The sequence below is a fragment of the Rhinolophus hipposideros genome (genome assembly GCF_964194185.1).
Source record: "Rhinolophus hipposideros genome assembly, chromosome: 26".
In the NCBI taxonomy this organism is placed as follows: domain Eukaryota; kingdom Metazoa; phylum Chordata; class Mammalia; order Chiroptera; family Rhinolophidae; genus Rhinolophus; species Rhinolophus hipposideros.
In genome coordinates, this window is record NC_138072.1 from 478,348 (window position 1) to 500,977 (window position 22,630).

At 53.4% G+C, this 22,630-nt stretch overlaps 2 protein-coding genes across 12 annotated transcripts in view; one reads left to right on the plus strand and one right to left on the minus strand.

The window, feature by feature from the left end:
• PPP1R12B (protein phosphatase 1 regulatory subunit 12B) overlaps nt 1–12,965 on the minus strand; it is a 101,571-nt gene extending 88,606 nt beyond the window's left edge. For all 6 annotated transcript variants that reach the window (XR_013992625.1, XM_081038892.1, XM_081038891.1 and 3 more), the window contains exon 1: nt 12,543–12,965. Coding sequence is in view for 5 of the 6 variants with exons in the window: in XM_081038892.1 (XP_080895018.1) it covers nt 12,543–12,818 (276 nt within the window). In the remaining variant the exon portion in view is untranslated. The remainder of the gene's footprint in view (nt 1–12,542) is intronic.
• Nucleotides 11,754–19,782, plus strand: UBE2T (ubiquitin conjugating enzyme E2 T). 6 transcript variants are annotated; one of them, XM_081038899.1, is made up of 8 exons: nt 14,937–15,011; nt 15,613–15,785; nt 17,094–17,267; nt 17,772–17,841; nt 18,175–18,280; nt 18,385–18,483; nt 18,632–18,715; nt 19,414–19,782. In XM_081038899.1, the coding sequence occupies exons 3-8, from the start codon at nt 17,258–17,260 to the stop codon at nt 19,576–19,578; spliced, it is 534 nt and encodes a 177-aa protein (XP_080895025.1). In that variant the 5' UTR covers nt 14,937–15,011; nt 15,613–15,785; nt 17,094–17,257; the 3' UTR covers nt 19,579–19,782. The 6 variants fall into 6 exon arrangements, with proteins under 6 accessions (XP_080895023.1, XP_080895026.1, XP_080895025.1 ...); XM_081038895.1 differs by having other exon boundaries at nt 17,094–17,263; XM_081038898.1 differs by having other exon boundaries at nt 14,953–15,011; nt 15,658–15,785; nt 17,094–17,263.
• The last annotated feature ends 2,848 nt before the right edge of the window (nt 19,783–22,630 follow it).

The following is a 22,630-nucleotide window of genomic DNA, read 5'->3' on the forward strand; positions in this document are numbered from 1 at the left end:
TATAGCACACCAATCCCAGTACCTACTTCCTAGGGTCACAGATGAGCTAATGTGTGTCAAACACTTGGTGTCGGGCTTAGAGTTAAGTGTCAGCTGCTGCTGCTGCTCCCACCACCCTTGTATAGTCCCTAGGAGTTAGCAGGACGCTCCTTTCCCCACCAGGGCAAACATTACACACTTAGCATAACTGTACGTTTCAGTAGATGCCAACAGACCACAGTCAAGTTCTATTAATAAGAGAAGGAAGTATATTAAAGGTAGGATTAGGGAAAAGGGAAGACGTGAGCCCAGAGTGGAAGAATGAGTCCCCAGCTGGCCAGGGGCGTTCAGGGGCTGCACACCGAGTCACCAGCTCAGCCGCTGGCTGCTGAGGGCCATCGAGTCTATTGTTAGCACGGGCAGAAAACCCGAGAAGACAGATTTAAGTCCCGGATCTGACAGACTCACATTACCAAAGGACGGGTTAAGAATTCATCTGAGTAATATGTTCCTTGACTGTAAAGTGCTTTTCCATTGATTCATGGAACAAACATTTACTGAGGCCACACTATGTAGGGGCGATACATCCAACTTAACGATTCAGTGGGGACAGAGACGTGGCAATGTGCCTGCCGCGGGAACCACACTCTCATCTACAGAGAGCTGGGCGTGCAGCGTGCTACTGCAGACCAAGCAGGCACCAACTGCCTGGGGTGCCAGGGGACACTTCCCAGAAGGGTTGTAAAGCACAAGGTGGAGGGAACAGAGGGGAAGAAGCAAAGGGAACAGCACACACAAAGGTCTGGAAGAGAAAAACAAAAGGCAGCTTTTTGGGATGGTGAGAATTTGGGGTGGGACAAACATGAAAACCTGAAGAGAATGTCCCAGGGCATCCTGAAGAGTCTGAATTTGACCCCACAGGCTAATGGGAAATGAAAGGAAGAGAGGCTGGCAGGGTGGGCTGGCAGCAAGGCAGGTCCCTGTCCCCACGGCAAACCTTGACCCAAAGGTAGCAAGGAGCCAATGAGCTTTTCAGGCAAGCACTGGTACTATGGGAAATGCATCTTAGAGCGGTAACAGCGGTGGGAAGATGGAACTGCTGGCAGGAGCGCGTGGCAGAGACATGACCTGGGAACCACATCAAGGCTGGAGGGCGAGGATTTGAAGAAAGGCTCTGGCAGTGGAGGCATCGCAGCCGGACGGGAGTTGAGAAGGGTCCTGAGCGAGAAGGGCTGGGCGGCTGATTAGAATGCCGATGGTGAAAAGAATGACATAGACATTTTTAAGAGCTTAGGACCCTGCGTGGACTGTGACACCACTTAGCCCAAACAGGCAACACCCAGAAATCTTAGTCTTCTGTTTCTGATCTCCATCTCGCTAATTTCTCTTAAAGACGAAGTGACTCACAGCCAGGAACTAACTCCATGTGGGCAGCAGGCTAGCAGGTATGCTTGCTGTCCTGTCCATACTTAACAACCTAAAGCCAGCCCAGGGAAATCAATGTCAAGCAGCCCAGCCTCGCAACTGTCCCCTGTCCCCGACAAGCCCTGGTTGGGCAGTGCCACAAATGCAGTGGCGTGGCCCTGACGCAGCACATCTGTACAACAGCCCACAGGCAGGGGGCTGAGGTTAGGGTAAAGGGCTCAGCTACAGCTGAGCTCTCTGCAAAGTCACATGGCACCATAACAACTCAAGAACACACCTGCAATTTTTTGTCTAAAATTGAAATCTTAGGGGTGGAAAAACACTTGGTAAATTAAAAGCACTGTGTTTGGCCCATGCGGCATTTTTAAGAACAAAGCCTTTTCCCATTGAAATCTTCCTGTTTGAGACTATCTGACAGCACGGTGGCCAGACTCCCGCAAAGGGACAGCCGGCTGGAGCGGGGCCGCAGGTGCCTTCTCCAGGAGAGCACGAGCGGCCCACACCCCACGCCCCGCCACTCCCCACTGCCACGCCCAGCTGCTTTATCAACCCACACTTCCTGTCCCACCCTTTACGCATTTCACCCAACTATTGTACATGGAAAATGTCCACGCACAGAGCTGGAGGAATTCAGCGAGTCCCTATATGCCCATGTGCCCCGCAGCCCACCAGTAACACGGTGCCGTCCTCACTTTGTCACTCGGCTGTCCCTTCCCCATTCATCCCGTTTCAGACATTCATGGGACTTCCCCCAATACATCACCATGCATCTCATGACTAGCGTTCAATTCTTGTTTACAGCATTGCCTTCCCTTTGCAGTAACAGTTCCGTGCAGTGAAAAGCACCAGCCATCCACGCACACCTATGGGTGCTGACAGCTGTGTGCTCGTTAGCCTGACAGCGGTGCAGTGTGTGAGCTGCAGGCCCAGACCGCCCGGGACAGCAAGGTCTCCTGCATCGCTCTGCCTCGGGCATCAGGGCCTTGGGCACGCTGGCAGTGAGCAGAAACGCAGCCAACCTCTCTGAAGGTGGCATCTTATTCCTGCTGGGCCCTCAGACCAAATCCGGGTATAATCAATTTTGCTGATAATATAAATTCACTCTTGGGGCTGAAAGAGAAGATGCTGGTTGTTAGGACTTCAGAAATGTAACTTGTCTTTCCCTGGAAACATCAAGCTCAGTAATTGAAGAAACACGGCCTATAGTTCAGCCTGCAGACTGCTACGGGGAAATGGGCACTAACAACAACACAAAGCGATAAATGACAAACGCAGACGAGTCCGACCCACTCTCCCTGACTGGCCAAGCGGTGGTGCTGAGGCAACAAAGAAACCCTCCGTTCTTTGCTTGTTCACAGGAGACATTCCTTAGCCCAGGACAAGATCAGGAATAGCAAAAAGGTAGAAACCTCATGTTCCAAAGATAGAATAATGGACAAGTGAAAACCTGGGGAAAAAATTCAAAATTTACTGAGGGCAAAGGTTTTCCCACAGCCGGATCTCGCAATGGTCCTTTATGGAAATTAAATGAGCAATGGCCGTGTGCTCTGATGGCGAGTGCTGCTTCTGTGCAGTGAAGCCCAAGGCCTGCAGGGCACCTTGCTGGCTGTGCTCGGACCTAGGGGGACCCCGCGGGGCAGTGAGGCTCAGAACCCAGGGCAGCCGGGCCGCGCTGAAGGGGAGCGCGTCCCCGGCTCCTCCAATCTGTCTCCACCATCTCCTCAATGGAGCAGCCTTGAGTCCAAGCCCAAGTGTCCCTGTAGGACAGGACAGGGGACAGAGAAGACGCTGTGCAGGCAGAGGAGTGGCCCCGACGGCACAGCCATCCCAGTCTGTCCACAGCTTCGCTTGCCGGCTGGGACACGGAAAGTTCCACACGCACCCTTCCTTTTATTTCCAGGTTGATCTGAGGACACACGAGATAACAAATTTGAAAACAGATTTTTAAAAAGATAAGTATTAGCAGGTGCTCTGTGTGATTTTATACAACAACATACTGTGAGATAGTCCTGGGCACTGATTCGGAGTAGAGGTCAGCCCGCTTTCCCCACGAAGAGCCAGAGAGGAGGGGATTCCAGGCTGTGCGGCCAGGCAGGCCCCGCGCACACTCTCCGCTCTGGTGCGAGCGCAGCCGGCCAGCAGTCAGCCAGCGCGGGGAGCGGGCTCCGTACAGCGTCGTGGACGCGGAGATTAGAATTCCGTGTGTTTCACGTGTCACACAATCTTCTTCTGTTGCTTGTCAGCTGATGAGAACGCAGGAGCACCAGGCAGTGGCTGCGTGTGCCGAGGACTGCGTGTGCTGGCCCCCAGGTAGCGCACTGGCCAGGGAGCCTGAGTTCACGCTTCCGGCTGTGAGACCCTCCGAAAGTCACTGAACTCTCTCTGCCTCTGTGGCCTCGTCTGCACACGGGAATGACGATCACGTTTTTTCAGGGTGTCGTAACGAGGACCACATGACTTAACGTGCACACGGCCGAAACCGTCCTGCGTGCGGCTGAGCTACCACACCCCGTCCCTAGCAGCTCTGTCACATGCCGTGTCCTCGCATGCAATGCCCCTCCCTGCGTGGAGCTCCCATGTGCTCTCACACACTCACTCAAACGGCACCTCCTCTGTCATGCCGGGCCCGGCTGCCCTCCCCACGCCCGCGGTTCGTCTCCACCACCTGTGTCTCCACGCCAGTGAGAGCTCATTACAATCCACGGGGTTCTCTGCCAGCCAACTCCCCGCCACACTGAACTCCTCGGCAGGACCGCGCAGTGCCCCCCACAGAAAGCACTGCAGCAGTGGTGTTATTAACCGGATACTCCGACTATAGGTAGGATGGAACTTTCCTGCTTATGTGACAAACATGTGACTACACCTGACTGGGAAGATGACATCTAATGCCCGTGTCCAGGGCGCTCAGACACGTTCACCTGCATCCGCAGGCAGGTCCGCGAGCACCTGAGCTTGGCCCAGTGCAGGCGGCTGGTAGCAGACACCTCAGAGTACACACAGAGAATCCCAATACTACCGTGTTTCCCCGAAAATAAGACCCAGCTGGACCATCATCTCTAATGTGTCTTTTGGAGCAAAAATTAATACAAGACCCCGTCTTATTCTACTATAATGTAAGACCGAGTGTTTAATATAATTTTCATATAATACTGGGTCTTACATTGATTTTTGCTCCAAAAGATGCATTAGAGCTGATTGTCCAGCTAGGTCTTATTTTCGGGGAAACATGGTAGCTTCTGTAATTCAAAAGTCATCTCCCACCTCAATTTTCACAAAATAATGTGTTTGGTAGTGAGGAAAAGGCGACTAAACGATGAAACCTGAAATGTCCAACAACATAACACTGTTTATGGCAAAAGGCAAGAAGTCCACAGAATGGGATCCCTTTTCTGAGCCCGCTCTTAAACTCTTGAGACAACAGTCAGTGATGAAAAGGCTTCGCCAAGGCCACTCAGGGACGTGTGTTCTCAGGGCTCAGCCTCGTCACTAACGCGGCCCAAGGCACCACGGGCCACACGGCCCACGGGGAGTCCACCCCTCGCCCCGACCTCCACCCCGCGAGCTGTGACGCTTGTGCCAGACACGGCACCCCTGACAGCAGGCTCCTAGGGCTGGTTCCGCTGGGCTGACCAGAATGCCTGGCACGCTGGCTCTGAAAAATCAAAATGGTTTTGGAAGAACAGGTCAGAGGGGGAAGGGACTTGCAAGTACCTGAAGAGTGAGTGACCACTTCCCAGAAGGCAATTTCATACGATCAGAAGCAGTCCCACGCTCTGACCGCTGTGAAGACAGCCCAGGGAAGTCAGATCACAGCCCAGCAGGGGACACCGCCGGGACGTAACAGAGCAGGAATGTCCCATTTTCTCAGTTTACGTCCCATTTCTAAGATCCCACCTGGTTGCTGTGAAAACGCCATCATAACTGGTTTGTCCTTGCATTTTCTCTGTTTACTTTTTGGGGTGTGTGTGTGTGTAACACACCAGCTGAGAATTATCGGGCTCTCCAGAGGTCTCTCCTTCTTTTCAGCCATGAGATCACACACTATGAGAATCTGCCGAATCTAAGGAAGAGAAAACCCCACACCTGGAAGCTGTCTGTTAGGGCTGTGCTGAGCTCTCGCCATCGCTACGACTATCACAGTTACCGTCACTGTCACCACACTGTCCCCAGTGCCTCGGGGTCGCTTCAGGCACAGCATTTATCTTGTAAGCTCGGCAGACACACTGCTCAATCTGGGTACTCCCGTGATAGCTAATTCATAACAGTCATTCCAAACACATCATATCAACAACTTTCTTACTTTAATAATACATGACCGCAATAAACTTAGTCAACAGGATTGCGCCTTATTGTATTTAGAGCCATATTATGTTCAATGCAATAGTAAAATATAAGTAAATTATCATCTCATTCTTTCTTCCAAAATACTCGAATCTAAATGTATTCCCATGGGTCATTCCCAGAGTCCTCTAGGGAAAGGAGGGTGGGAGAGGAACGACGACAGTGCTGCCAGCAGCCGATGTCTCTGCAGCACCACTAGGAGCTGGCATGTGGCCAGAAGATGGGAGAGGAGTGAAGAGAAGACTCAGTACGAAGCCTGCAGAGATGCTAGCATTTCAAATCACGTGGGAAAAGGGCGTGCAAGCGAGGACAGTGCACCCAGAGAAGGAAAGAGATTTGTCACGAAGTCCTGGGAGGCAAAGCGTCAGGAAGGTCAGCATGTTGACGGAGCGGAAAGTCAAGTATGATGAAGAACAGAAATGCCAGAATTGCGATCTGAGGGTCACCGGGAACCTCCGGAGCAGAGGCTCGACACAGCCAAGGCACCGGTGAGGCAGACACGCAATGAAGAACGGCGGGCCCCGGCTTGTACGTGCACGTATGTTAGGCTGTATGCCCAAGAGCGAAACGGGGGGGTTACGTGGTAAGTCTGAGTCTAACCTTCTGAGGAACCACCAGACCGGCTCCCAAAGTGGCTGCACCGTTTTCCAGCCCCAACAGCAGTGTCTCGGGCTCCAATTTCTCCACACCCTCTCCAATACTTGGCACTGTCCATCTTTTGTATTAAAACCATCCAAGTGGGTGTGAAGTAATATCTCTTTATGGTTTTCATTTACGTATCAACATGTTTTACTAGCAAAACAAAACAACAAGCAAATAACATCATCATCCTGCAAACAACTCAGGTGCCCCCCAACAGGAGACCATTCATTTTAGGATAATCCTCCACTGGGCGACCAGATGGCATTGTGACGATGAATAAGTTAGTGTCACATGTATCAGGTGAATATGAATGAGCCAGTGCTTTGTGTAACAACACAGATAAACCTTACAAACATTACATTCTTAAGAGCACACAGCAAAGGTATATGTAGACTATGATCCCATTTATGTAACACTAAAAACATGTAAAACGATGTTGCAAATTGTTTAGGGATCCATTCCTGTGAGGTAAAAATACAACGGCATTTCCACTGCGTTTGCTAACGGGCCATTCCTTAAGCCTGGCTACGCAGGTATTTGTGCCTTTCAAAGAGGCCGTCATAGCTACACGAGACCCGAGCCTACAAGTGTTAGAACAGAGCATGACTCAAACGTGAAGACTTCAAAAGGAAAAGGCATAATCATTTCTTTGGAGAAGCGAGAGGTCTTAGAAGGGATGCACTCGAGAGAAATAACCTATCAGGACAAAAAGTCTTGGGATAAGTCAGGAACCAAAGCAGAGAGAAGGCCTCCAGGGCAGTGCGCAGAGAAGGCGAGGACCAAGCCAAGGGGAGGGTGGGTGACAGCCGGGAGGAAGCGTGTAACCACCCTCTGTAGTGGACAGGAACAAGTGCGACAATCCGAAATTCTAACGATGGGCACAGGAACTGTTTGAAACAGTTTCCTTTTTATTCCGGGGCTATTAGCGCCATCTGATAGATCTCTCCATGGGGCGACGCAGCCGCAGGCTGGAAACACCAGGTAAATAATGAAGCTACTTGGCCTCCGAGTCTCGCACCTGCCACAGCATGACTAGCTGAGACGGACCTGCCGGGCAGCCTGAGAAGCTCGAAAGTTCCGCGTCTCCCCATCTGGACTGTCTGGTGGTAAAGCAGAATTTACAATAATTAAGTGTATGCATGTGGGTGCCAACTTGAAGTCCTGGGCTTTTTTCCAATGTTTAAAATGTAGCACTTTCATTTTTATCAGTTACAAGTAAGACCTGAGAAAACCACAGTTTAGCCAATAAATCATTGCTGGCAGCCATGGGCCAAACTGAACCTAATAAAGATGTCTTAAGGTGGGGCTACCAGGTCAAAACGGGAATTCTCTGGTGGCATTACCAGAAATTCATTAAAAGCAGAAATCATAGGGGAAACATGGGACTCCTCCCCCTTGTCCAACAAGTAATCATAAAAATGTACAGCCAATCAGGATTTCCAAAACTGCATTAGAGTACGATTCTGACAGATTGTCACAGTGTTACAATATTTAACTATACTAAGTACAAAATCTTTTCTAGGTTTTTAGATAAACCCATCCCCATAATTACAGTGTGGTGCAATATTGTATTAGAAACCTCAAATAGGTCAATTCTCAATGTTGAGAACTAAAGCTTCAGTTTTCTAGTTAAATGGACTCATGAAACAAATACAAACTCTGCATACCTGATAAAACTTCAAGCCCATAAAATTTACTTATACTGGTTACAATCTAAAGTCTAAGATTTAAGAGACAATTTTTTAAAATTACGCTTCCAAAGCAGGGGGAGAAATAAAAACCCTAACAAGAAAGTAAAACAATTGAGCACGCTTCAATTAGCAACCCAAACGAGGTTTAAATTCTTTGCCCTACATGAAATTCTGGGTCAAGATCTTCAATCTGGATCTATTATTACTATGTTAAACCACTAATGATTTATTCAAGATCCCAAACTTCCATCTTTCACCACCTTTAGGCAAAAAGGTATAAATAGAATAATTTTCATTCATAAGCATAGATGAAAATAGTCACAAATACTGATGAATATAATCCTCCCCCTCCAACCCCCAAGAGCCAGAATGCTAGAATAGAAAGTTACTATGTAGCCAGTTTCCTATTATAAATGAAAATAGGAACCCGCTATTCTGGAGTGCATTCCCAAAATTCTATTTAGTTTCTAAAACGTATCAATTGCTAAGCAACAAGTAACAAGAAGCACAGAGCCGATACTAAGTAGACTTTCAATAAATGCCAAAGAACAAATGGCAGAAGAAACTTTAAGGTACTAACCTCCCTGTCATTGCTCCCCCAAGGCTGCCTTCCAGGGACAAGGCTAATGAGTGAGAAATGGCGAAACCAGGAAACAAAATAATCTGAACTACCACGTTTCCCCGAAAATAAGACCTAACCGGAAAATAAGCCCTACCACGATCTTTCAGGACGACCTCCCCTGAGCATAATCCCTAATGCGTCTTTTGGAGCAAAAATAAATATAAGACCCCTCTTATTTTCAGGGAAACATGGTAGCTAATCAGCTCTTCAGTGATAGGAAGATAACTTTCCTGCCTCTAAGGTCAGGTTTAATACCCTAAAACTTTCTTAACTCATCAATAATGAAGCCACTTGAACTAGCTAGAAAGCAGTGTTGTCGGAGACTTCTCATGTATTTTGGGCCCTAATTTACAGTTACAATCACATTGATCATAGATCTATTTTTTTTCTTCCAAAAGTCAACAGAAAGACTACCTTAAATCACGCTTAGCAGGGGAAAAACCTCACAGAATCTCCACTGCAGTCCTCCAAACATCTGAGGACTGACACTGCTCTCTCGAAGGCTGTAAGAGCCCAGCCTGGTCTGATGCACATGGGAGCCAACCTGAAGAGGTAAAGTGCAAACAACCAGGTGACTACTCGGGATCCACAGTGGTGTGAAGGAGTTTCTTAACCCCACACGGCCTGGGGTCCTGACTCTCAGCTGACCTCACAGGAGGGCTATAACAGGAAGAAGTGATGAACTTGGAATATAAGAGAAAGCATGAAGAACACAGCTTGGACTTTACCAGTCAAGTGGGCACACACTCGTGCTGTCTTGTACTGAACTGCACACAGTATCTTAGTTGTCGCCTGTCTTACTCGGCATGACTGAATACGAACTGCTTTCTCCTTCCCTCATCTGTCTGTTTCTCCACTCTCTTCCAGAGAAAGATCATTTTAAGCTCCCTGAGGCCTAAGGCAGCTCTAGAATGACAGAGTCTACTAGGAGTGGAACGCCAGTCGGGGTGACCCTGAAGGCCACACTTGGACTCGGAGCCCTTCCAAAACTAACCTGAGCGCCAGTCAGGCAGAGAACCCTGCTAGTCGCCTCCGGATTCCTCCGAACAAAGACCAACCACACCGGTCCGGAGAAAAGATCTGTGTGGACTGACCTCAGGGCCTCCACCACACAGATATAAATGTCAATATAATATATTCTGAAGGAATAAGCCTGCATTCATTTCAACAAATCCAGAAAAATCTCCTTTCCAAAAACAAGCACTTGCCCCTTACAGCAGCCCCCTAATTTGGGACGCAGTTTTAAGAGCCTGTATCTAGACCTAAAGCACCCGAGATTATAATGCTAAAGATACCAGGACAGATGCTAATAATCAATCTCGCAAAATAAATAAATAAAAATCCAAGAAGTTCAGCCCAGTCAGGATTGTCGGCCACGCTCCGGGCCCTACGGTGTATACACATACGTGAAGTGGGGATCCCTCTGTGAGCCAGTGGTTTCAAGGGTTATGTATTCAGATGACTTCCTTCTTCACTGAAGACCCCACTATACTAAGGGCACACACACCGAATCTTAATTTGTTCACCCAAGTTTAATTAGTCTGTATCAACTTCCCAGGCTTTCATCAGAGGAGGTCTAACCTTTGAGATACTTATCCCAGTCTATTTCAAGTATTATTAATAGGCCCCCTGGAGCTTGTTATCTTTGACTCAAGCATCGCGTGGCCTAAGCAAAGGCGGCCAAGAAAGAAAGGTCTCTAAGTCAAAAGCAGGATCAAGGCACCACAACCTGAGGTGCAAATCTCCTACTGTGACCTCGCCGGGCAGGAGGAAATCTTCCCTGACATCGTGTGGGGGTTTCTCCCAACATGACAAGATGATAACCCACATGGTCAAGAGGCTGTGGCTGAAAGAAGAGACAAAGGAAGCAATTACGCTGATGATTCATATCATGTTTGTGTACCAGATGGATATTTTAACTAAATAACTCAGATAATGGTACCACTCTCAATTCCGCTGAACAGTCAGTCATAAAGTAGGTTGTCCAGCTACTAGCGGCTCCAATTTCACTTTGAAAATAATCTTTCATGTACCTAAGAGTTCTGTAGGTGGTGGAGAAACATTGTAACTCTGCGGGAATCCGTGGACATATGAGAGTTCCTGAGCCTATAAGGGCCCCCTGTCACGATTCACAGAGATGGTTTCTCAAGAGAAGGTTTGTTTTACCTCAGATCTTCCAGTAGCTTCATCTTTAGCTGAGTTTGTCTCGTACTGAGGACACTTATTCAATTCAATTCATTGCCAGCCCTGTAAATAGGGAGGAATTCCTATACAGTCGTCCCTCAGTATCTGTGGGGGATGGGTTCCAGGCACCCCTGGAATACCAAAATCTGAGATGCTCAAGTCCCTTCGTCGGCTCTAAGAACCCACAGATACGAAGGGCCGACTGTATTACATCTGCAAGTATTTTTAAAAATTCCATAGCTGTCATCTCCTTCCACTCCTATTTCAAGAGATTACTGAATGTGAAGAGTATATTAACTACTGCACTTCACAAGCTGAGGTGGCAGTTAAGGAAAGACACCAGGGAGGTCGGTGTCAGGAGAAGGGATCAGAAAAGTGGTGACCTGGTATGGGAAGGAGAGTGACCTCAAAGTTGGTGCTTTTCTCAGGGCGCGATTAAAATGTATACGGTAAGGATGGAACTCAGCTAGCAGTCACCTTAAAAGAAAAGGGTACTGAGTTTCACTAAGAAAACTGCTCCGGCAGAACAGTGAATCACTGAAGGAACACATGGACTTCTCGGTCCTCTCTGAGCCCATGAAACGGTCCCTCCCAGAATCAGATCTCAACCTTAACATCCCAGAGACACTGGAAAGATAATATCCACCTTCTCAGAGTTCAGAAATTTAAAATAACGAACGTGGGCCTTTCAGCATCCATCGTATTTATATTCAGCTCTTTGTAAGGTGGGATGTAAAGCTCTAGAATTTAAATCTGAAAAGTCCATGCCTAATTTTTTCCTTTGGGATCTTGCCCAGGTTATGGTGCCGAGTTTCAGATTCCTCTCCTGGGAATAACGACACCACCTGGCACATCTCCCTCCAAGGGTCACTGCTGAGATTCCCACGGGGAGAGCATAAGAAATAAGTTCAAACAGCAAAAAGCCATACCAGTGCTGGTTGGTACTTCAGGGCACCGTTGTGAGCAGAGAGGCCCTGGACAGACAGGGTGAAGAGCAGAGACAGGATGGAAACAGGTGAGGGGTGGTTCTGGGCTGCGGACTGAGGCACTGGGAGAAGTGCTGGGCGGAAAGTCGCCGTATCGTTCAGAAGTGGGTTCTCGTGCCAACGCATTCACTGTGCACTGACAGCACGAGAAAACGAGGAAGGACTACGAGTGGGAGTCCAGCTCGCAGCGCAGCAAAACAGCTAGGAAGTTGCGCCCGGGGACGGCGGGTGGGGTCCGGGGACAGTCGCACGCGCAGAAGACGGAGTGACGGCGTCCCCACGCCACTGTCCGCACGGGGCTGCCCCAGGGGGCTTCGGGGAACGGAAAGCGCGGAAGGCGTCCCGTGAGGTCAAACACACACGCGCGGGTCGGGGCGGGTCCGCACCCAAGGCCCGCGGGAGGGAGCTGCCCCGGGAGCGCGAGGCGGGACGGCCGGGCCGCGGTGCGAGGCGCAGAGGCCGCAGGCAAGCGTCACAACCCAGCAACACGGGAGGCGCGGCCGCCAGGAGAGGGCCTTGTCCGCGGGGGCCGAGGCCGGCTCTGCCCGCACGCAGGGGCCCGGGCGCCGCACGCGGACCGCCGAGCCCCCGTAACCATGGCACCCACGCCGGCGCCGCGCAGGGCAAAGGGCGGCCGGGCCGAGGCCCGCGGGCGCGGGCGGCGGGGCTTACCTGGTGCAGGGCTGTCAAGCCGTCCACGTTGCTCGTGTTGATGTCGGCTCCCCTGGCCAGAAGCCTCTTCACCTCGTCGGTGTCCCCGCTCGAGCAGGCGGCCAGGAAGACCGCGCCGTCCTCGAAGCGGACCCGGGGGCCCCCGCGGCGGGTGCGCGGCTGCCGCTCGGCGGGCTCCTGCTGGGTCTGCGAGCCCCGCCAGCGCCGCAGCTGCTCCGCCCGCCGCACGCGCGCCGACTCGGCCCGCTTCCCGCCCAGGTGCTCCAGCTCGGCCATCGCTCGGGCTCGGCAGCCGCGGCTGCACGACCGCCACCGGGTCGCGGCCGCTCGCGCTGCCGCCGCCGCCTCCCCAGGAGCGCGTCAGCCGGGGGCAGAAGGCGGAGACGCCCGCGCCGCCATCTTTATTCCTCCGCCGCCAGCGCCGGCCGCGCGTTCTCGCGGCCTCAGCACGCAGGCGCGCCGCGCCCCGGGGCGTCACGGGACTTGTAGTCCGAGGCCCGCCCCAGGGGCGCCCCGTGGTCTGCAGGGAACCACAAATCCCTGGATGCATCAGGAAAGGGCCGAGCGCCCGCAGCTCCCGGCTTCGCCGCGGGACCCAGCGGTGGGGTCACCTTTGCCCTAAAGCTGGAACAGGCTCCTGGACCCGCGGCAGCTCTTTGGGCATTTCGGGAGTCGTAGTTTGTTCTTGCTATGACTCTAAACTAAACTTGGCTCCTTAGTTATCACATCAGCTCTTCTTTGCAGTGGAAGAGAGGCAGTGATCATCCGTATTTTCCACTGGGGGAAACTAGGCATAAAGTACCTGGTTCTACGTCTCGAGTTTTATTCACATTGGAACATACAATGCATTAACACGCAGTCACCACCGTGTCAGTGCGAGCGGGGAGAAGAGCAGTCGTACACGCAGTAGGTGTTCCTAAATACTCTGTGAATTCTAACTAAGTCTTCCATCACCGTCGTAAACCCTAAATAACAATGGGCGTAGAAAGCCTTGTTTTCCTTACTATGTGCATTAATTTACAGTCACGAAATATGATTTGTGTAGTTTAAATGTGTCCCGTGAGCCGGCTGTGATGATGTACATTCTCCTGTAAAGAGAAGAAACTCAAACTGCAGCACTGGCACAGCGCTCTTAAAAGCAACGAGGGCCGCACAGCTGATGAAAGTCCGGAGCCGGCTCTCACTCCCACGCGGGACCGCACTTCCCCCGGAGGACAAGTGGAAACTGCGTTTGGCCCAGGGGGTTCTCCCCGCTTTTCTTCCATCCGGGCCTTTCGGTCTGGTCGCCAGGACAACGGGACCTTGCTCGTTTCTCATCCCATCTCTTCTCTCCACCGGACTCCATGCAGCGCCTGCTCTTCCTAACAGACGTTTTCAAGACGCGTTTCCAGGGGAGCCAGCCAAGCAGGAAACCGCGGTCAGCTCTGAGACAGGCTGCGACTGAGACACAGCTCCGTGGGCGTAGGAAGAAGACAGGCCGTGGAAGGGCTAAGGGGGACACGTCGGTGATGGCAGAAGCACCCACCGCGGAGTCGCGACCCACGCCCCTGACGGCCCCGCCAGCAGGAAACGCCGGCGCCGTCGGAAGCTGCGCGGGGCCCCTTCCGCGCGCCATCCACTCCGACCAGCGCGGGCGGCTTCGCGGGCGGGGACCCGGCAGGACCCAAGCGCACGTGCGCGTCCCTCGGGCAGAGCCCACGGCCCTGCGGCGGGCACGCGGGACGCGGCGCGGATGAAAGCAGCAGTCACCGCCGTGGGCCCGGCTGCTTGGCACCTTCGGGGGGCGGGCCGCCCGCGCTGAGCGACCCCCGCTCCAAGGCCGGCCGCGAGCAGCGCGCCGAGGGCGCGGCGGGGCGGGGGCCGCTCCCAGAGGCCGGTGGCGTCCCGCGGGTCCTCGGCAGCAGGATCCGCCCGGCGCAGGACCCCTCCGCTGCAGGCAGGGACCGCCGCGTCCCGGGCGCCGGCGCCGCTCTGCGTGCCCACGGCCAGGCCGCCTCGCCGAGCCGCACGTGCCGTCCGTCACGCCCCTCCGTCGGTCTCCGTGCGCGCGTCCTCGGCAGCACCTCCTCCTGCAAAGGGACTTGCGGAGAACCGGAGACGGGCAGTCCCACGATCCTCCGCGCCAGATGCAGCGTTCCCGCTCCCTTCGTGTCCCTCCGGTGAGGCGGCTCCCAGCGCCTGTCCCGCTCGGGCCCACAGAGCCGGCCTCGGAACCGGCCTCCGCCGCCCAGAGCGGCCGGCGTCCCAGCCGCACCCGCAGCGTCGCGCGCTCCCACTTGAAGCGACGCGCCTCGGAGCGCGGGCCAATGGGCGGCCGCGCGCGTCTCCCTGCCTCGCCGCGGGCCAATGGCGACGCGCGCGGGCGGGAGGCGGGGCGACGCCAACACCGCCGGCGCCTGCGCGGAGAGGCGGTCGGCTCGGGGAGCGCGCGGCTGGGTGTCCGGTCCCCGCGGAGGTGCCGCGGTCGGGGTGAGTGCCCCCCGCCTGACGTGCGGATTCCCTCCCAGGAGGAGCCCTCGGGAGGGCGGCGGGGGGACGGCGTCCGCGCGCCTCGGGGTCGGGGCGGTCGGCCTGTGGGCAGGCGCACGCGCGGACGGACGCTCGGCGGCGGCGTCGGCTCGCGCCCCGCGCTCCCCGGGGCTGCCCCGCGCCGGCACCGCTGACGGGGGACCCGCCGTCGGAGGGCGGCGGCGGCCGGCGCGGGGAGGGGGCGGCGGGAGGGGCCTCGGCAGCGGCCCCGGGACGCGCGACCCGGTCGGGCCCCCGTGGGAGAAGGCGCCGCGGGCCCCGTCCCCGGGCCGCTGCCGTTGGGGTCGTGGCGGCTCCCGCTGAGCAAGTCGGAGGAACGCGTCAGCGCGGGGCGCCCCGGGGGACGCGCTGCGCGGGGCGGGGGAGCGGGAAGCGCGGCCGGGAGGGCGCTTCGGGCCGGGCGGGGCGGGGTCCCACCGCCGCACCTGTCAGTCACCGGTGACCGACGGCCGGCCCAGCGCAGGCCACGCCCCCGTCGTCCCCGCCCGAGCGGTTTAGGGGCGGGACGTGTGGAATTCCAGCTGTTGCCCTCGTCTCCCAGACTAACGAACAGTCAGTGACTGTTGAAGTCGTTGTCACGAACTAGGACGCAGACGCCATGGACTGGGGCTGGCTTCCACACGGAGCTTTTAGGCCGCAGAACTGAGCTAGCAGGCCCGGAGGGGCAGGGACCCTGCCAAGCCCCCGTGTCCATGGAAGGCCTCGCTTCAAAAGGTGACCTTTTTCCTCACTTGATCTCTCACCGTTTATTTGAAACCGTCTATTAAGCTCAACAGTCACCTAAGCAATAAAGAACGAAAATAGGAACTTTGCCATTCAAGAGCTTTCTGTCTAATAAAAGTTATTAGTTACACATCCAGGGCCGTGCGGCTGGGACATTTAGTAGGGCTCTATCTTGAGATCTTTTTGAATCCTCGTACATACTGTAGAACTTTCCTTCAAAATCGTAAAGTATGATTTGGAAACGAAAGCGACTCAGATCCTTACTGATGCTAGAAATGCGAGCTTTGAAGTCATTCATACAGTTCTTGAATCCACATTTTGTGTTTTCATTCGTGAGCCGACAGGCATTTGGGTTGTTTCCATTTTTGAGCTGTTATGAATAATGCATTTGTGTACAGATTGTGCACAGACGTGTGTTTTCAGTTCTCGAGTGTGAACCTAGGAGTAGAACTGCAGGGTCCCAAGGCCGTCTGGGTTCCACACTGGGAGGAGCTGGCAGGCTCTTTTCCAAAGTAGCTGCGTCCGTTTGCACCCCTGGTAAGGCATGACGATTCCAGTTTCCCCACGTCCTCCAACACTGGATACCACCTCTCTGATTATAGTTATGCCGGCGGTGTGAGGTTCTAGCTCATCGTGGGTTAGATTGGCATTTCCCCTAGTGACTAAGACGTGGGGCCTCTTTCCATATGCGACAGCTCTTCTATTCCACTTGGTACTGGAAGTTATAGGCAGGAGAAGGATTAGAAGGGAAGAAATCTGGGGATTTGTGGGTTGGCTGTGTTGTTAACCAACCCCGGGCTCACCACCCAAGTAGACCATCAATTGCATTGTTAAGGTTTTGGTTACAAATCAGTTACATTTACATCCAGCTCAGACACTTCAGCATTAGCTTATAAATATCTCAGAGTCGTGGCTCTGTCGGAGTCACCTTGCCAAGCGCACGTAGGCTTCCTCCCGCAGCGGGTAGTTGTCCGTCCCGTTCTGTGCCAGCCGTGCTGAGGATGCTGCATGAGCAAAATGAGAGCCAGGCTCTGCCTCAGGAGTTTATAGTTCATCAGTGGGAACGGACCTTGATCTAAACTAGCTAGTCTCCTGTTGTTTGTAGGACTTTGTGCATCTTTATACTTCATTTTTTAAACGTGTTTAAGTAGATAACAAGAAGGAATGGAAAAGACTCAGACTCCCTTCTCAGAACAGGGCGTGGCATGAGGAATCTCTGTCCTTCATTTAGTGCAGCCATGTGCTATAGAGCCCCGTCACCCGTGCTGTCTATTTCATGGTTGTCCCCTTTCTCCCTAGAGTCCAGCCAGCTTTTAGTGTGGCCTAGTGAACTGTGTGGGCTTCCTGTTACTTGGGGATCATGCAGAGAGCATCACGTCTGAAGAGAGAGCTGAACCTATTAGCCACGGAGCCACCGCCAGGCATCACATGCTGGCAAGACAGGGACCAGATGGGCGATCTGCATGCACGTAGGTACCAGCACGCCGCCGCCAGTGGGTCGTGGCGCTGGTGCTGGTGCTGGGAGCTGTACCTTCCTGTGAAGCGGGGAACAGTGCGAGGGCAGCCTGCCCACCAGCCTCCCCCAAATTGGTTTGCATTTATAAAAGGTTGGCTTGGCACTTCTTTGGCCTTACGGTACACCTTCTGCTGACGTGTAGCCAAGATTTGGGCTTCCGCTCTGAAGCAGAATGTATCTCATATCTGTGAGGCTGGACAGGAAACGAAGTGCTTAGAATCCACAGTGCAGACAAAGCAGATGTGCAGGCCGTGTTCGATCCAGGGCCCTCATGTTCCAACTTCTGTTTTGATCTGTCTATGTCCTTGGCTTGACACCCTCACCTTTTGGGGTGCATGGTATGAGGACTGGTTAAAGCCCTGAGAGAATTATTGCCCTAGACCCAGCTTCTCTGGAAGACCCTGTGGTGTAATTCAGGTCATCCAATCACCTCTTAACTTTTTCTTTCTTTTTCTTTTAAGAAATATTAGGTGGGGCCAACACACCTTATGAAAAAGGTGTGTTCAAGCTGGAAGTTATCATTCCTGAGAGGTTAGTGTGAACTAGATTCTAAGCGTACAGGGTAAGACGCAGTTACTGGAAGAGTGTTAAATGTCACAGATGAAGGTCCTGGATTTTCACACGAGCCCTATCATGACTTAACGTAGAAGTACTTGGCGGGTGGGCCGGCTGGGTCCACATCACACAGGGACATCAGTGTTTTCAGCGTTGTCATTTCAGCTTTCTGATTGTTTGTAGATTTCCATGATACACTTGGGGGCAGAACAGTTTTACCTCTCAAAGGCTGTTTTCCAGGAAGCCGTTTATGAAGTGTTAAGAAGGAGTCTTTTAATAAAGTTTCTCTGTTGCCCTGTGCTTTCAAAGGTACCCATTTGAACCTCCTCAGATCCGCTTCCTGACTCCTATCTATCATCCGAACATCGACTCTGCTGGAAGGATTTGTCTGGATATTCTCAAATTGCCACCAAAAGTGAGTGGTGGGTACGGGGCTGACCGCAGCCGTCAGTCGTGCTCGTCGGGACAGCTTGGCTCGGAGGGCCACATTCTTAGTCGTGTGTGTGTGCGCGCGCGCAGGGCGCCTGGAGGCCATCCCTCAGCATTGCAACTGTCCTGACGTCCATTCAGCTGCTCATGTCGGAGCCCAACCCCGACGACCCGCTCATGGCTGACATAGTAGGTGTCCTCATGGCGTCTACTCTCGGCACACAGCCTGCTTTCTCGATGCTTCTGTTCTCCGTTTGGGAGGCACGGGAGAAGCTGGCACTGCTACTGCAGGCCCCTGTTCTCTCCACTGACGCGTGTTCTTTTGTCTGTGTGTCAGTCCTCAGAGTTTAAATACAATAAGCCAGTCTTCCTCAGGAACGCCAGGCAGTGGACAGAGAAGCACGCGCGACAGAAGCAGAAGGTATGATGTTTGTACAGCCCTGAGCTTGCTGCTGCTGTCAGCCCAGTAAACGGGGCTGTGTCTAGATGTGCATTAGCGTTGACTAGGTTTGCCAAATGTGTACTGTACTCTAGAATGGCTGGTTGGTCTTTTTCTCCTGTTGGAAGCTTCTAAGTGATTATTCAGCAAAATAGCCTCGTAGCTCAACCAACACATTTTCCCAGCAGTTGTCACCTGTTGGCAACACTAGAGGGCAGGCGGCAGCTGGTTAATTTTTTAATATCCTGTGGGTAGCATGGATAGATGAGAGGCGACTCAGATCCTCTTCTGATGTCTTATTAGCACTGAGAAGGGACTTTGCAGGAATCGGGGATGGGTGAGAAGTACAGGAGGGAGGGGGAAGTTGGGTTTTCTTAGGAGACCATCATGGAGGAGGGAGAAGGAAAAACTTCCCCAGTTTAAGTTGGCAGTTTCCTCATTTAATAAAATACAAATGGCAGGGACACAGATGAGCACATTCTGGTTCTTAGTGAGTTAAGGACATCTTTCAGATTAAGTAGAGTTAGTGTCACTGTGGAAGGAAATACAAAATGAAAATATACGAAAAGTTGAGAAGCTTCAGCTGGAGGGAATGACGTGTACAGGAAGCAGCACAGAAGGGCCGGGAAGCCCCTGGTCGTCCGCCCTGGCATTGCTGTGCCCCCGTGTTCACCCTACAGGCTGACGAGCAGGAGACGCCTGGTGACCTGCCAGAGGCCAGCGACTCAGAAGTGCACAACACGACCAAGAAAAGGAAGGCCAGGCAGCCCGGCAGCCCTGAGAAGAGATTCCGCCCTGGTGCTGAGGGTCTCGCTGTGCCGGCCGGGCCGGGCCGTCTTAGCTAATGCATCTCTGCCAGGATGGTCTAGGCGGCCTGCCTTTCTCGAGTGTTTGCTTTGGTGACATTGTCACTGCTGTACCCTATGAAGCGGACCTTGTATATTTATCCATTCTGCTCCACATTGATTCTCCAGGCGTAGTTTAATTAGCTTGACATACGTATTTTGAAACCTTTTAAACCTGAAAAATAAATAATCATTTAATGTTGAGTACGTGTTTATCCTGCATGTGTGTCTGGGAGCAAACGGGCTAGAGAGCTACACAATGAGAATGGTAAACACTTGGAATTGTTGCCCTTTGTTTTGCCAACTTACTGACATCCCCAGGGACCCTGGGTGTTTGACACGATGCAAAGAGCTGTTAGAAACAATTCAGTTAGCACCAGGCCTTCCTAGGTTTTCAGCAGTCGTATGCAACGTGGGAATAAGGTAATGTACCCTTTGGTTAACTTTTCTGCAGCTTTCACTTTTTGAGTTACACAACTTGTCAGAATTACTGTGGTATACCTTTCTTTTGTTCAACAAATATTTATTGAACACCTACTATGTACCAAGTATTGTGCTAGTGTTTTAGAACACAGTGGTGAGAAAATCAGACCTGGGATTAACCAACAGTCTTACAAATTTAAGGAGGGATTTTTACATTCCCTTTCCGTCCCTCGCTTCGTTTCATGGCAAGTCCTGCTCTGAACAACTAGGTGCCAAACTTGAATCCTCGTGATTTTATCAGATACTTGGACTTGCCTCTGTTACCCTGTTAGGTGACAGAAACCAGTTGAAGTGGAAAGAGGGTGACATGCTGAGTGAGACTTCCCAGAGGGCAGCTGTTAGGACTGAAGTCCTGTCAGTGTCCAGTGGTGCTGTGACCCCACGGGGGCACTGTGCACAGAGCACGTGTCACAATAGTCCACTCGCCATGAGTGAGTCCCCTTGGCCCTCAGTCCGCAGCAGCCACGCAATGTGTGTCTGGGGCTCAGGCCCAGAAGACAAGAACGTGAATTTGTACAGCCCATTAGTGACAGACGGAGCACATGTTCCCAGCTTCTCCCGCATTCTTGAACCCAGTTCTCCAGTCAGTCACTGCTCTCTTTGAAGCCCGGGCTTGTCTCCTATGCCCACGCACAGTGAAGCCCGATTTGGGGTTCCCAGACCCCATTAGCGGCCAGCTGGGGCCAGTTGTGAACGATACCCCAAGTCAGACGGTGGTCGCAAGGGGCAGGGCGAGCATCTGTGCTGGTGGCCGCAGACTGCCGTACAGAGTGACACCGTTCGCCTAGGCTGCCTGTCCCTTACACTTGCCCCCTCCTGCAGTGGCCAGCAGCGCCAGCCAGCTATGTGCCTCCTTACGTAGGTCCAGCAGGTCATGAGCAAAAGTCCCTGCGACTGGACCACCCTGAAACCAGTCGCTGGCCAGGAAATGCCACGTGCTGCCTGGCGTGAAGCCCAGATGTGAAGGGAGATGGGCTCAGGCAGAGTGGGACGAAAACAGCGCCTCCTGCAGGACAAAGCCCTGCACAACCAGTCCATCCCCAGTCGGCCAGCCCGGCCTCCACCTCTAACAGGAGGTCCAGTGGCCATCATCTGGCACTTGCATTAGTGGCAGCCATTGTCTCCTTGCCCCCCAGCTTTGACCGTCTACCGTCCACGCATCTCACAGCAGCAAGAATCATCTTTTGATGATGTAAAAGCCAGATTGAACTTCCCTCCTTAAAACCCTCCAAGCAGCTTCCTTTTACAATTAGGAAAACAAGTCGGGTCTCCTGCTCTGGCCCTCAGGACCTGGGCCAGCCCCTGCCCCTGCCCCTGCCTGCTTATCTGTTCCCCTCCTGCCCTGCCACCCAACACCACACCACAGGCACATGGGCCGACGCGGGCTCCTGAACACACGCAGCTGTTGCTGCCTTGCACGAATCGAGCACTTGCACGAATGCTGTCTCCCTGCCTCCTATACTGACCGACAGTCTCAGCTCAAATCAGCTGGCCCGGAGGGTCCTGTCCCTTCTGAGGAGAGCGGACACCCTGGCCCACAGCCAGGATGCACGTCACTCAGTACGGCAGCCATCTGAAAAAGCGTCCGACTGCAGGGAGTCTAAGTGCAAGTTACTCGGAGCCATCCGGCCACCTGACAACCAGTGCGGGGCTCCTGCTAGAGAACGCGAGTGAGAGGAAGGCTGAGAAGAGCCCGGGTCCCTCCTCCCAGCCTGAGGAATGGTGGCAGGGCTGACTGCATGGACTCAGGGTCGCCGACTGTGTGCCACCCCGGGCTCGTCTCGTAACACGCGGGTGACGACACAGCTAACAGACGGCTGTGAGCACTGCTGAGGTGACGCACGCGAAACCCAGCACAGGGCTGGTGTCCCTGAGTTGTAGCAGGGGACAGGGGTGGGGCCTGCCCTGCCCCGTGCCTGCTCGCCACTCGGCTCTGTTCCAGGACAGGCGAGCTGAGCCCCGCCTCAGCTCCAAACCCCTAATTAGAGAGAGATGACATACGTGACTGGTCACATAAACTGCAGATTCCAAGCTCCCCTCTCCTGCAGCCCCTGCCCCTCCCCACTGCTCCCCCAAAGCGATCTAAATCAGAACAGATTTTGCCACCCACCTCGTGGGCAGTCTCTGAGCTAGGCTGGGCCAGCTATTTATCCCTCGGCTGCTGTGGGAATTCAACACATACAAATAAAGCTCCTTTTCTAGCCAAGTGTGTATTTTTCCATTAGCAGGCGGCCCCTTCCCAGGTTGTCTTGTTTAGGTTGGGGCAGCCTGAGGGACGCAAGCACTGGGAGCGGGGTAGGGCTGTGGCTTCAGAACCTGTCCCCCGGCTGGTGCCGGCAGGGCCACTCGGAGTCCTGCCCAGGACTGCCTGTGAGGCGGGGGCAGGCTGGGGGATGAGCACAGACGCAGTCTGCTCAGAAACAACCCACCCCACGTTCTCCTTGCTTCTTGGCAAGTCGCCTCTGGCTCCTGCCAAGGGCCCCTGAGAGCGCCCAGCCCACTCTCCCACTCTCAGTTTCTATCAGGGCTGACAGGTGACCCACCCTACTAGACCACGACCCCTTTCTTC

Coding starts and splice junctions, on each gene's coding strand:
- UBE2T (XM_081038900.1), top strand. CDS start 14,669: ATGCAGCGTTCCCGCTCCCTTCGTGTCCCTCCGGTGAGGCGGCTCCCA. Junction 17,842..18,174: donor GAAGTTATCATTCCTGAGAG/GTTAGTGTGAAC, acceptor GTGCTTTCAAAG/GTACCCATTTGAACCTCCTC. Junction 18,716..19,413: donor ACGCGCGACAGAAGCAGAAG/GTATGATGTTTG, acceptor TTCACCCTACAG/GCTGACGAGCAGGAGACGCC.